The sequence below is a fragment of the Cetorhinus maximus genome, chromosome 9, assembly GCF_964194155.1.
Source record: "Cetorhinus maximus chromosome 9, sCetMax3.hap1.1, whole genome shotgun sequence".
Taxonomy (NCBI): Eukaryota; Metazoa; Chordata; class Chondrichthyes; order Lamniformes; family Cetorhinidae; genus Cetorhinus; species Cetorhinus maximus.
Window position 1 is genome coordinate 29226806 of NC_135887.1, and position 14067 is coordinate 29240872.

General features: G+C 39.8%; 1 protein-coding gene across 4 annotated transcripts in view; it reads right to left on the bottom strand.

The window, feature by feature from the left end:
* Window positions 1–382: 382 nt before the first annotated feature.
* Window positions 383–14067, bottom strand: part of lrwd1 (leucine-rich repeats and WD repeat domain containing 1) — a 47788-nt gene continuing 34103 nt past the window's right edge. For 3 of the 4 annotated variants that reach the window (XM_078548402.1, XM_078548403.1, XM_078548404.1), the window contains 6 exons: window positions 12880–12952; window positions 10223–10363; window positions 7074–7177; window positions 6317–6475; window positions 2808–2914; window positions 383–1469 (listed from right to left, as the gene is read on the bottom strand). In XM_078548402.1, the coding sequence (XP_078404528.1) occupies window positions 1329–1469; window positions 2808–2914; window positions 6317–6475; window positions 7074–7177; window positions 10223–10363; window positions 12880–12952 (725 nt within the window). In that variant the 3' untranslated portion in view covers window positions 383–1328. The remainder of the gene's footprint in view (window positions 1470–2807; window positions 2915–6316; window positions 6476–7073; window positions 7178–10222; window positions 10364–12879; window positions 12953–14067) is intronic. The other variant, XR_013577520.1, reaches the window with a different exon arrangement.

Consider the following 14067-nt stretch of genomic DNA (forward strand, 5'->3'; position numbering starts at 1 on the left):
TTCTGTTGACTTGAAATGGTAACTGTGTTCCTCTCCGCAGATGCCGTCAGACCTGCTGAGTTTTTCCATGTATTTTTACTTTTGATACAGATAGTATTGTTCTGTTATTAAGCAGGGGCTCCGTCTCTTTAAAACTACAACATCTAACTTTTGTTTGTAAGCACTACCTCAAATCAGAGTTTAACTGTTATTCAATGAATGAAATTTACAGTGTGAAAGTGCTTGTAATTTTAAGTTCCAGGTCAATGGCTAGTTTTTGCTTTTAAAAAAAAATTATTTTAGCTAAGCAAGGTGTAGCAGATGATTTGTAACCGACTTGCCCTAGACACAAGACTTTTAATACATACAATACCCATATTATACCATGAGGTAAGTCTGCTGGTAAGGCTAAGATGTGTCCCTCTAAGGACTCAAAGTTTAATACTGTTAAGGTTAAGTCAAGGTTTAATGTCTCTTCAAGATTCAGGTTACAACACTCGCTTTCTCGACCTTTCAAGTGTTTGGTAAAATCCCTTTGAGGATAGGCACATTCTGGCTCCTGTGCCAAAGGGCTGCCTTTGTTTATACGTTTTTGAAGTGCGACACATAAATTTGACAGTGAAATCATGAAACTAGAAGCGTGACGGACACAAAATGTGTACTAGACATTGTATGGCATTTTTAACATTTCTCAACATGACAATGTTTACTTTGACAATTCATGTCGTGCATGCAAACGTCTGCATTTTTTAAAAAAAAGTACATTTTAAAAAAAGGCCAATAATATCTAACATACAGATAACATTTTTCCAGCAACAGGAAGTAGCTTCTCACTGATTTTAAAATTCACACTTGTTGGGAATTGCGGGGAGGGAGTGAGGTGCGGGGTGAGAAAAGAGTATATTAAAAAACTCAAATCAGATTCCTGATTGCTCAGAGGATCTGCTTAAAAGCAGTTAACATACAAATAAACCATGTTTCTTTAAGGCCTACAGGATGCAAGTCACACATAAAAACATACTAGTAATACAATAATAAATTGTGCGTTATATGCTAGAAACATTTCTGTATTTATTGCTCAGCATATCCTCTGACTTAACCATGAGCAGCACTGCAATTGATCTGCTAGTATTTATTACATCGGCTCAATGACTCTTCAACTTTGTCCATCTTCTTAAAAAGGCACATTTGTCATCCAGAAGGGGCTCAGGAATCTCGGATTAAAATGCAGGACTATTTGGAATACAATACTGGAATGCTATACAGCGTCATTCAGCACCATTTGAAGTCAAGATGGCTGTAAATTTGGATTCTGGACATCCAGTTGTTCTGATCCCTTGCTGAAAACGTTATGTTCTTTTCCAAATAACAATGATGTTTTTATCTGTCACTGCTACAAGGTATTTAAATTCTGGGTCCGTGGTTACATTATTTATCAATGTTCCTTCAATTATTTCCCCTTGTGCTTTTATGGCTGGCCACTTGAGAATCTGCAAATGCACATGAACGTGAACAAAGTGAGTAAATGAGCTAAACTACCATCCACCACCTAATATTTTATGAGTATAGATGCCAAATTCTCAGATACATGAATGTTGTGCATTCCAATGCAGGTGTATAATCATTAAACGCTTAACAGTGAAGCTGCAGTGTTCCATAAATGCCTTCCCCACCTATCCTTAGAGCAATGGCAAAGAGGCTGACCTGTGGGACGTTGGAAAATCAAACTCCTAGTGTAATTCATCTTAAAAAATTCACACAGTAAAAATAATAAGAAATAAAGTTTTTTGTGAAGGAAGCATTTCATTCCCTTCCCCTTCACCCCCTTCACCTTGGCAATCAACTGAAAACCAGAATAAACAGTGGTACGAGTATATAAAACGTATGATACTGCCACTTGCACACTTGTATTAAAAAAAAAATCAAGTGCTCTATTTTTAAAATTCACCGCATTAACAATGCAGTTTTCCCCTATGGGAATGTTCTTAACAGGGGAACAATTTTAGGTTTAAAAAAAAGAGGTAAAGTCACATTCTAATTAGGGAGAACCAAGTGAGCCTAGTTGCAGAACTGTTAAGTTCAGTTGAGTGAAGAAACATTTCTTCATGTGGTGTTTTGGAATCTGTTATCAGAGGGGGCATTGAACAGATGATGCATCAGTCCTAAGCCACTCTTGTGTACCTAAGCTGTTTACCTGGCTTAACAGGTTGCCTTCTTTTCTGGCTGGGAAAAATATATAGGAATATATCTGAGATCATAAAGAACAAAAAATAACAATGAAAAATCTTGGTTAGAATCGCACATAAAAATAATATTTGAATCACTGGAAAACATGATTTTTGATGTTCCTTCTAGACATAGGCAGAATACAAGGACTAATTATCAGATCCAAAGGCTGAAGACGGATATTATGTTTCACAGGGTATTTCCCGCACCACTGGGATCAGTAAGAATGTAACCATTGACAACTATTGAAAAAAAGAGAATAAGGCAAAGGCAGTGGGGCACGTTGTAGGCCATGGGAAAGAGGGCAGTCATCTGACAGAGTGAGGTAATTTGATTTTGAAGCAGTACTGCTCTAGAAAACATGTTACAGGTATTCTGGTTATGGATTTTTAGGGATATATGGAGAGCGAGGAAAGCAGAGAAGAGGATGAAATAACATTTCATTTTAAGTTCACAGAAACTTTTGCTATCTTAAGATTCCGTTGCACATGATGAATAGATACAGATGAATAGACAAACCATTTAAAACAGTATTCAATTAGTTTTTCAACTCATTATAAAGAAGTTTAATTTGCCATTAATGTTGCAGCAGTATGGGGTACCTGTGTTGGTGAGGCCTTGCCAGGAGTAATTTCTTCATTGTTGAACCCATCGAGCTCATACATCCAAATGTCTCCCTTCTCATCTCCACATATGAGGTAGTTTTCGACTGCGGAAAGAATCCATTCTGTTAAATTACTGCAATGCTGTCAGGTAAACTCACATGTTTATTCTTCAACCTTTCATAGCTATAAGTTTAATATTTGTACTATGTGTTTGGTATTTGAAATACATCAATATCAGGTAAAGACAAGCAAGGGACTAGGCAATGGAAGTCAAAGAAGAGTGCTCTGAAATTGGGACCATAACCAAGGTCATATCTTAACAAGCTATATAACATGATATTGATATCAACATCATTGAATAGATACTACGATACAACAAAAGGTACAAAATTCTTTATGCGTATTTTATTATTTTTGTGCTGAAGCCCTGGAGTGGGACCCTTATGACTCGAAAGGGAAAGTCCTACCAACTGAGCACAAAAGGTGCCAGTCAGGATTGGTGCCTCAGGACGAGCACTGTGCTCTAGTCAAACCAAACAAGTTCTGCCAGTGAAACTATGGGAAAGAGATTCAAGTTTTGGAAACATTGCAGAGATGGTCCTATGGGATAAATTAGCAGTAATCTGTTTTTGTTTAGTGATGTTGATTGAGGGATGTATTGTCCAACCAAGACAGCAGAAGAATTTCCCTGCTCTCCTTTGAGTGGTCCCTCAGATTGTAGAGGCATTAGATTATGTGTACAAACCTCTGGGGTGGGGCTTGAACTCTTAAACCTCTGATTTAAAGGTTAGACTGCTATCACTGAGCCAAGGCTGACACTTTGAAAAGTTACAGATTCTCTGCCTGGTCTAAAGTTCCCTGAACTTCTGGAGATTTTTGCCACCTAATATCAGAAGATTAAATAAATAATCTTTCTATATCGCTGGCCCTTATTGTATGTCAAAGTGGTAATTTTAAACTAACTCATTTGTCAGGGAAGAGATAGAATTGGATCAGCTGCCTATTTTACACATTGCCCAAATTTATTTCCGTTCAACGAGAAGTAAAACCAGAGTGTAAAACGGGGTGGCCAATATTATCCTATCTGGCGCATTATGTGAAAATCACCCACATCCCTTAGTCCTTAACACCTTCCAGCAACTACATCCTAGGAATCAAAAACCAAGGGAGGGTTGGCAATATATATGCAACCATTTTAAGAAATAATCCTGAAGATATTGCAGATTTATTTTTCAGGGCAAATCAGCTTTCCTGGCCTTTTCTGCCTCAGATCATCTTTAAAAATAATTTTTCCATTATTTCATTCCCCGTCTCAAAAAGAAAATTCTCCAGAAGTTCAGGGAATTTTAGACCAGACAGAGAATCTGTGACTTTTCAAAATATCAGCCTTGGCTCAGTGATAGCAGTCTAACCTTTAAATCAGAGGGTTAAGAGTCCAAGCCCCACCCCAGAGGTTTGTACACATAATCTAATCTGATGCCTCTGCAGTCTGAGGGACCACTCAAAGGAGAGTAAGGAAATTCTTCTGCTGTCTTGGTTGGACAATACATCTCTCAATCAACATCATTAAACAAAAAACAGATTACTGCTAATTTATCCCATAGGACCATCTCTGCAATGTTTCCAAAACTTGAATCTCTTTCCCATAGTTTCACTGGCAGAACTGGTTTGGTTTGAGTAGAGCACAGCACTTGTCCTGAGGCACCAATCCTGACTGGCACATTTTGTGCCAGCTGTGGCTCAGTTGGTAGGACTTTCCCTTTCGAGTCACAAGGATCTAGGTTCAAGTCCCACTCCAGGGCTTCAGCACAAAAATTAAGGCTGACACCCCAGTGCAGTACTGAGGAAGTACTGCATTGTCCTAGGTGCTGTCTTTTAGATGAGACATTAAACCAAGGTTCCATCTACCTGATAATTCCAATCACAAACAGTCAAGGATTAATAACAAAGTTGTCTCCAGACTAGGCTTCCATGGCTTTTGGCAATTTCCACTGTAACTTGTTTTTATCAGGAACTAATTCTTGTACTGAATTGGAAGATCTCTCATTCTATTTGTATGTATTACAAAGAATGGTCTACTCTATTCAAGACCTTAACACATCATAAGGCTCCAAGAACACTGTTTTAATGTCATGCCTACAGCTCTGTTGTGATGTCACACAAGTTTCAGTGATGTCCCCAGGCTGCCTCTAACCAGTTATGTTAAAACAGTAAACAGGAAATAACTAAAATACCAGCAAATCCTAATACCAATATACTTATCTACCACTATAACATTTTGTCTACATAATACTCCCTGTACTTGGGGGAAAAAACATTTCGTGAAGCAATTTAATAAGTTGTGCTGTAATTACATATTATTTAGGTTTGTGAGATAATTTGATAGAATACAGTTTCCCCTTTAATTCAAACATCACTATCCTTCAAAATAGTTCACTGTTTAACTAAGTCATAGCCAATAGATTTTATTCAGTACCCTGGAAGAAGAAACAGAAACAATAGTATTTGTTGGAAAAGGACAAGGGTCTTATCAATAAAAGCAAAATACTGTGGATGCTAGAAATCTGAAATAAAAACAAGGTGCTCCAAAACCTCAGCATGTCTGGCAACAGCTGTGGAGAGAGAAGCAGAGTTAATGTTTCGAGTCCATATGACTCTTCTTCAGGACCCAACAGTTCAGGGGTTTCCAAAGGAGAGTCATACAGACTCGAAACGTTAACTGTTTCTCTTTCCACAGATGCTGCCAGGCCTGCTGAGTTTTTGCAGCACTTTCTGAGCCGAATAAAACAGTGGACAGACGGCTTGCCTCACGGCCACCACCTCAAGCAAAGCCAGTGTGGAGCCCTGTCACAGCCACTCTGTGGGTGGGCTAAACAAGGGCAATCTGGGACTTGCGCCACTCACGGGGGAGGAGGTCCTGCTGTCTGGAACGGCCAGCCAATCCGACTGACCAGCAGCTCCATCAGTCCCGGCAGCTCCAAGAGCGCATTAGTGGTTGCGCCAGGACTGCAAGAAGAGGTATAAGGCCCAGGGATCCACGGGACCGCTAAGTACAGGGTCTTGGGCAGGGAGGGTTTTGACAGGTCAGGAGGTGGGGCAAGTTCGATTTTGAGGGGCCACCTCCGAACATCGAACGCTCACTTCCCTCCTATCCTTTGAAGGGTGAATTTTTAAAAAATAATCAGCTGCCCACTCCTGCCCAGGTCAGACGTTTTATGGCATGGGCAGCATATTGTCAGGGTCAACTGGCTTTGTAACAAGCCTAATTGATCCTTGATTACCTATTCAAATGTGGTGGGTGGGCTGCCGAGTTTGGCACTCGCTTGCCCCTCCACCCTCCCTCCGGTATTATGGGGTTGAGCAGGGAAGGTGGTGGGGTGGGCACCCACCCTATTTTATGTGCCGCCCCTGCCAGAAACACACCTGGTGATGGAAAGTAAAATGCAGCCCTGTCTTATTGAAAATCTTATCAATGTTTTGTCACTCCAGAGATCTTGTGCACTAACCTGGACAAGCAGTGAGTGCTATGTAAACTTCATCTGTATTTGACCACTCCATCTCTCTCAGAATTACTGCATTCACTTTTGTATTGTGTTTGTTCCATGTTTTTAAAGTTTGACTCCAGCTCCACAGGTATATTGAGCCTTGCATGGAAGTTTTGGAAGCTGTGTAATGACAAAACACTTAAACATTGCAGCTTCAATAGTCCAAAAGTTTTAATTATTGCTGTGCATAAACACTTGTTAAAAGTTATGCAGAATATAAATAATTGTAATTGATATTGTAAGAATGAGTTAAACTGTGATAAGTCTGTTTACCATTAAAAAGTGCTGGAATATTCTAATCTGAAAAACACTACTGACCTCTGCTCAACAATAACTACACAGTAACTTCATCATTGGCACCTGAAGTTAGAAAAATAGCCACTTGCTTATTTAGGGAAATTTGGTTTCAAATGCAAGGTTTTAAAACCAAAGTTGCAGAATAATTTGCTTTAGGTCAATTTTACCCTATCATGGCTGTGCGTAAGAAAGTGCAACTTTATGCTGATGTAAGTAAGAAACTGGACAACTAACTGAAACTGCTCAAATTCAGTATATTTAGAAAATAAGCTTTGATTCCATCAGAATGGATCGGTTACGAACTTAGGTTACAGAAGCAAAGCCAACTTGGTAAACATTTAAATTAAATTAATTCATCTCAAATTTAAATGGGTCTGAGTGTAATGTTCCTATAATTTCCATCAAATCCCAGTACACTTACCTACAAGATCATCATTGCAGAAGGCCAACGAATCAACAATATAGCGATCAGATTTACCATCTTTTTTATTGTAAATTGGGAACACAAATTCCATCTTAATGTTTCTAACAATACAGGTGGAAAGCCATATGTTAATTTCACAGTGAAGCACTGCATTCAGTAGCATACAAAAAATGCATTTCATTTCCATAACAGGTCACAAATTTGCAATTTCTAGTACCAACTGCGACATTCCTCCACTTGTGAGGAAATGTACTTGCAAATTAATAAAATTAAAACAGGTAAAAAGTGCAGCACAATCTTTGTGCCTCGGTAGTACTTAGATGCAGATTTTATTCCTTCACTGCTGAAGCCCAAATTCAGCCACTCAATATTAGCAGTCAGTAAAAATCAAGCTCGTAAAATGGGAAAATTAGCCTCCAGATGCTGTAATTTCTGCCCTCCAGTGACTTGCTTTCATCATCTCATACAGAGTTTATGTGGTCGCAAGAAGAGAAATTGGAAGAAATTTAACCCAAAATGAAATGTTTTTTTTTTTGTTTTTTGAAAAATTTAGATAAATTGCGTTTGTTAAAAAAAAAATAGACTTTGATAACTTGGCAAATGTCTAGCGTGGGCCTCTCTAACTCAGGGCAGCAGATAGGGCCTCATGGTCATTCCCAGCCAGGTTTGTCAGGACTTGCAGAACTGGGTCAGTCAGGTAGTCACATTGCGGTGATTCAACCAGGAGTATACTGGTGCAACTCCCTTTGGCAAGAGAAGCTTCCACCAACATCTGCTAAAGGGAGGAGGTATGTTACTCCTTTTGCATAACAGAGGGCTGAATGCCAGCAGGGGAAGAGAGTGCACTTCTCCAAAGGTCTGACCTACATGGCATCCCTCTGAAGCATCCTCTCTTACTCTGAAAGCTTCTGAAAATTACTGGAGGTGAACAAACAAAAGAAATAAACAGCTTTTGAGGTGGTGCTGAAGGTGGGAGAGGAGTACCAAGGCAGAGGGGTTTCATAAGGGATATCCAGATTGCAAAGGAATGATAGTTGTATGGTCCAACACTGATAGTGGAACAGTGGAGGCAGGGGAGGGAACTTGGAAAGGGAAGACACATTAGACAGACTGTTGGAAAAGCAGACATAGAAACATAGAAAAATAGAAGCAGGAATGGGTCATTCGGCCCTTCGAGCTTGCTCTGCCATTCAATATGATCATGGCTGATCCTCTATCTCAACGCCATACTCCTGCTCTCTCCCCACACCCCTTGATGCCTTTAGAGTCCTAAAATCTATGTATTTCCTTCTTAAATATATTCAGCCCTCTGTGGTGGAGAATTCCACAGGTTCACCACCCACTGAGTGAAGAAGTTTCTCCTCATCTCAGTCCTAAATGGCCTACCCTGTATCCTGAGAGTGTGACCCCTTGTTCTAGACCAACCCCTCCCCCCCGCCCCCGCCAGAGACCCATCCCTGCATCCAGTCTGTCCATCCCTGTCAGAATTTTATATGTTTCAATGAGATCCCCTCTCATTCTTCTAAACTCCAGTGAATACAGGCCTAGACGGCCCAATTTCTCCTTAAATGACAATCCTGCCATCCCAATCAATCAATCTGGTGAACCTTCGCTGTACTCCCTCCAAGGCAAGTATATCCTTTATTAGGTAAGGAGACCAAAACTGCACACAATACTCCAGGTGTGGTCTTGCCAAGGCCCTATACAGCTGCAGTAAGACTTCCTTGGTCCTGCACTCAAGTCCTCTCGCAATGAAGGCCAGCGTACCATATGCCTTCTTAACTGCTTGCTGTGCCTACATGCTTGCTTTCAGTGACACCCAGGTCCCTTTGTACATCAACATTTCCCAATCTATCACCATTTAAATAATGCTCTGCCATTCTGTTTTTCCTACCAAAGTGAATAACTTCACACTTATCAACATTATACTGCATCCATCATGTATTTGCCCACTCACTCTACTTGACTAAATCGCCTTGAAGCTTCTTAACATCCTCCTCACCATTCACATTCCCATCTAGTTTGGTGTTGTCAGCAAACTTGGAAATATTACATTTAGTTCCCTCAGCCAAATTATTGATACATATTGTGAATAACTGGGGCCCAAGCACTGATCTCTGTGGTACCCCAATAGTCACAACCTGCCATTCTGAAAAAGACTCATTTATTCCTACTCTGTTTCCTGTCTGCTAACCGATTCTCAATCCACACCAATATATTACCACCAATCCCATGTGCATATAATTTTGCATACTAACCTCTTGTGTGGGGCTTTATCAAAAGCTTTCTAAAAATCCAAATAAACCACATCCATTGGTCCTCCCTTATCTATTCTGCTAGTTACATCCTCAAAAACCTCCAGTAGGTTTGTCAAACATGAATTCCCTTTCATAAATCCATGTTGACTTTGTCTAATTCCTCTGATATTTTCTATGTGTCCTGCTATCACATTCTTTATAATAGACTCTAGCATTTTCCTTACTACTGATGTTGGGTTAACCGGTCTGTAATTTGATGTTTTCTCCCTCCCTCCCTTTTTTTAAATAGTGGGGTTACATTTGCCACCCTCCAATCTGCCGGGACGGTTCCAGAATCTACAGAATTTTGAAAGATGACAACCAACACATCCACTATTTCTATGGCCACCTTCTTTAGTACCCTGGGATGTAGATTATCAGGCCCTGGGGATTTATTGGTTTTCAGTCCATTAATTTCGCCAGCATTTTTTTTTAGTAATACTAATTTTCTTAAATTCCTTCTTCTCACTAGACCTTTGATTCCCTAGTATTTCTGGGAAGTCATTTGTATCTTCCTCTGTGAAGCCAAAACTAAAGTAGTTGTTTAATTGCTCTGCCATTTCCTTGTTCTCTATTATAAATTCTCTTGTTTTGGACTGTAAGAGACCTACATTTGTCTTCACTAATCTTTTTCTCCTTACGTACTTATAGAAGCTTTCCCTTGAGGACATTGTAGGATACTTGTAAAAGAAAATTGTAGAATTATTGGAGGCATTTTAACCTGATACAAGGAGAGTCACTGGAACCCATGAAATTCCACCCCAGTAAGGGTGAGAACTTTGAGGAGGCAGAGTACAAATTAGTCAAAAATGTCACTGAATGCTAATACATTTAAAGTAAACTATTTACCTTTTGCCCTCATATTTTGTTAGTGTGATGTCCCAGGCAAAGCATCCTCCTTCGCAGGCGGCCACAAGGTATTGATCAGGGCAGGTTGGAACAAGACTCATCTTCAAAGGTACTGAACAAACTTTCAAAACCAGCAATTGACTATTACAATGAGAGAACACAAAGAAAACTGGATTTAATCAGAGTGGTTACAACTCCCTATTCTTCCAAAGAAAAATATCCTTTAAAAAAACCCTCTTTTGGAACTTGGCTTAGTAGCACGCCAATTAGTGTTCCAGTGTCTCTATTCAATATCAGTGCTGCATAATAATATGCTGATCATTCATTTTATAATTATATCACCTATTTATTAGAAATTCTGCTTAATATACAAGAATATGAAATAAGATCAATGATATACATACAAGAAATTGAAAGAAATTCATAATGAAAGAACACATTCATGTGGAGTTAATACTTCATGTTAAAAACCTTTGATCAGAACGTACAAAAGGTTTTTGACCTGAAACATTGGGTGGAATTTAATTCATCCATCGCGATGGGAAACATGGTGGCCAGGCCCACTTAATTATGGGAGAGGCCACACATCAGCTTTCTGGCAGAGGCAGAACCTCCCCCAATTAAGTGGGAGGGTGGAAGGGACTGACGAGTAATTCCCAGCCGCCAGCAGTAGGGTGTCAATTAGGTTCATTAATGAGCCAATTGACACCCATTATCCCTGAAACAACCGCAACTTAGCGGTGGGTCAGAGATTAAATGGGAGCCGCACAGCTTTCCTGTGCCCTCGGGAGGCCACTCAGCAAACCTCTCAGCTCGCAGCAGTCTCACAGAGGGGTGTCCCCTTGTAGTCAGGCACTCTGTGCCCTATCACGGGAACTGGCAAGCAGGCAAGGGAATGGCCACTGAAAGCAACCCTCTGCCCTTGTCTCCAACCACCAACCCACCCCACCCCGCGACCCCATCCTGCCTTCACCCACCTGTGGTCTGGGATCCCACAATGATCTTAGGCCTCTGGTGGATGCAATGCCACCAGAAGTCACCACTCCCACTGGTGCTGACGGCATGAGGAGCTACCGGCCTCAGATTGGTCTGCAGAAATTCCACTGCCTGGGGCCTGAGTCATGGGGAAGGCCTGCCGGTGGCCCCACTGGTTCAACAGCCGCCCGGCAAGATCCACGTTGGCCTGACAAAATCCCAGCTATTCACTCTGTTTTTCTCTTCACAGATGCTGCCTGAACTGCTGAGCATTTCTGGCATTTTCTGTTTTATTTATGATTTCCAGCATCCACAGTACTTTGATTTTACATTAACATTTGTGTGGAGCCTAATTAATTCTGTTAGGATGTGCAAAAGTGTTTCAGATCTATTAAATATTAAATTTAGTACATGAAGCAAGGCATTCCATTTTAAAATGCATGAAAAAGATCAATTTCAACTTTTTCCTACGATAAATATCATTACAAAAGTGTTCACGTTTACTTTAATTTGTAAGTGGCATAACGAGAGGTATTTTGGGTATGAAAGCTGTCCTGTCATGTAATGTTTGAGACACGACAGCTGGTATTTTACAGAGAGAAAATGTGGCAAAATATTGCATGATTTTGCACATTTTACCCACTGAGTGGCACCATGGAGTATTAGAGTTCCTTCAGCTCTAAAGATGTCCTCTGCCAGTTGAGTACTGAATTTTGAAAATTCTTTTGTTATGTATTTTTTAAATTTTAAATGTACTTAGCTGCTAAGTTTTGTTTTATTTCCCCTTCCAGATAATATTTTTCTCAAATTTATTTGGCTTGGCTTTCCATATCTGCCAGAGCCCTTAAAACACTATTGTTAATTATGGTATTTTTCTTTCAGATATTTCATATTTACTTTTTTATTCAATTTTTTACACAATATATATTGATATTTGTGTTTTTTAAAAAAAAATACCTTGCTGCTGCTTCCTCTTGCTAGTCAGATGCACCAAGGCTAGTTTTGGGCCAACACTGAAAGCACAGATGCCACTGAATTTCCCCCTGCAATCTGCTACTGGCTGTACAATAAATCCTTTCAGAAAAACTGGACTGGGCCCTGCTCAAAACTCTTTGACAGCTACTCCCACAAGTGGCCAACCTGTTGGCTGCTTTCTGTCTCGATCGCCTCATCTAATAGTACCCTCCCTCCATTTCCTTCCTGCCTTTCCCCCCTAGCCTTGCACATTCTTCCTTTTCAGCTTACAATCCAATTCCCTCTTGAATGCCTTGACTGAACCTGCCTTCACCACACTCTCAGGCAGTGCATTCCTAGCCACTTGCTGCGTGAAAGTTTTTCCTCATGTCACCATTGCTTCTTTTGCCAATTGCCTTAAATCTGTGTTCTCTTGTTCTCAATCCTTCCACCAAGGGCAAGTTTATCCCTATCTGCTCTGTTCAGACCCCTCAAGGTTTTGAATACCTCTATCAAATCTCCTCTTAATCAATCTATTTAATTGAAGTTCTCCAATCATCTATGCACTTGTTTGATAAAAACATGATTCTGTTCCACCTTCAACAAAAAATTTGAAAAAGATGCTTTTTGTAAAGGTGGTGTCCCTTTGAATCTGCAATGAATGAACAGATGCCGTTATGTTTAAGAATACTGTTTCTATTCACTTAATAGGTCTGCATAGCATTTACCTCACTCTGAAGTTATAATCACAATCTGGAACACCAATATCCCATAAGATGATGGTTTTATCATAGGATCCAGCTGGTTAAAGAAAATAAATTAAAACATTACCATCTGAAAATTAACAACTGAGAATCAGGCAATCCCAAGTCATATCTACTTGAACAGATAATTTATTGCACCCCCCCCTCTGCCTTGTTACTGTAAATTTGTGAGCATCTAAAGTACAATGTAATGCTGATTGATCTGGTCAATTGTGATTCTAATATTAAAATAAACAGCTTCAGTTGGATCTTTAAGCAATGGCCATTTAAGAAAGAGAGATTAGATTTCCACACACTCAATGAATGGAAATGTCAAACAAGGGCCAATTCAGTCAATAGAATTTTTTTCACACCTACTGTCCAAAAGGCATTGTTCTAGAAGCATTCATTGAATAATTAATTTTCCCTTTTTACCTACAATGAAAGCCACTATGTAAGTGATATGAAGGGAGGGAATGGTGAAAATTCCCATTGATGCAGCAGGCTGGATAGATAAGAGGATTCTGACATCATTAACAATTGGGAGAAAAACTATGATCTTTAATGTGTTTGTTGTACACATTAGTATTCAAGCATGTATTCAGCCTTTGCAATTAAAAACACAAGGTCAGTGATTATGTGGAATAGAGCTTTAGTCAGCTAAAGTGTCTAATGGGTTAAATGGTCTAAAAGTGATTATATTCCAGTAAGGAATGATGTAAACTAATCAAGCAGTGTAAACTAATCACACGGAGTATCTTTGAAAAGTTTGTGGTTACAATTGCGTCCTGTTATGTGCTAGATGAAACAATGGTGCCCTGAGTAAATCTGCTGCTATGGTAATTTATGTAATCTTTATCTAACATAGTTGTAGTTAAACTATCTCCTGTCTTATTGTGAAATGTCCCATCTGCCTGTAATTGTATTACTGCGCTCGCCCTATGTACGTGCTAACCATGACATAACTGTGATTTCCAGATGTATGGACCTTATATGGTATGAACTTCCTGTTATGAGCTGTATGAACAACACTGGATTCTCTGCAACAACAAAAACAGAAACAGAAATACCTGGAATAACTCAGCAGGTCTGGCAGCATCGGCGGAGAAGAGCACAGTTGACGTTTCGAGTCCTCATGACCCTTCAACAGAACTAAGTAAAAATAGGAAAGGG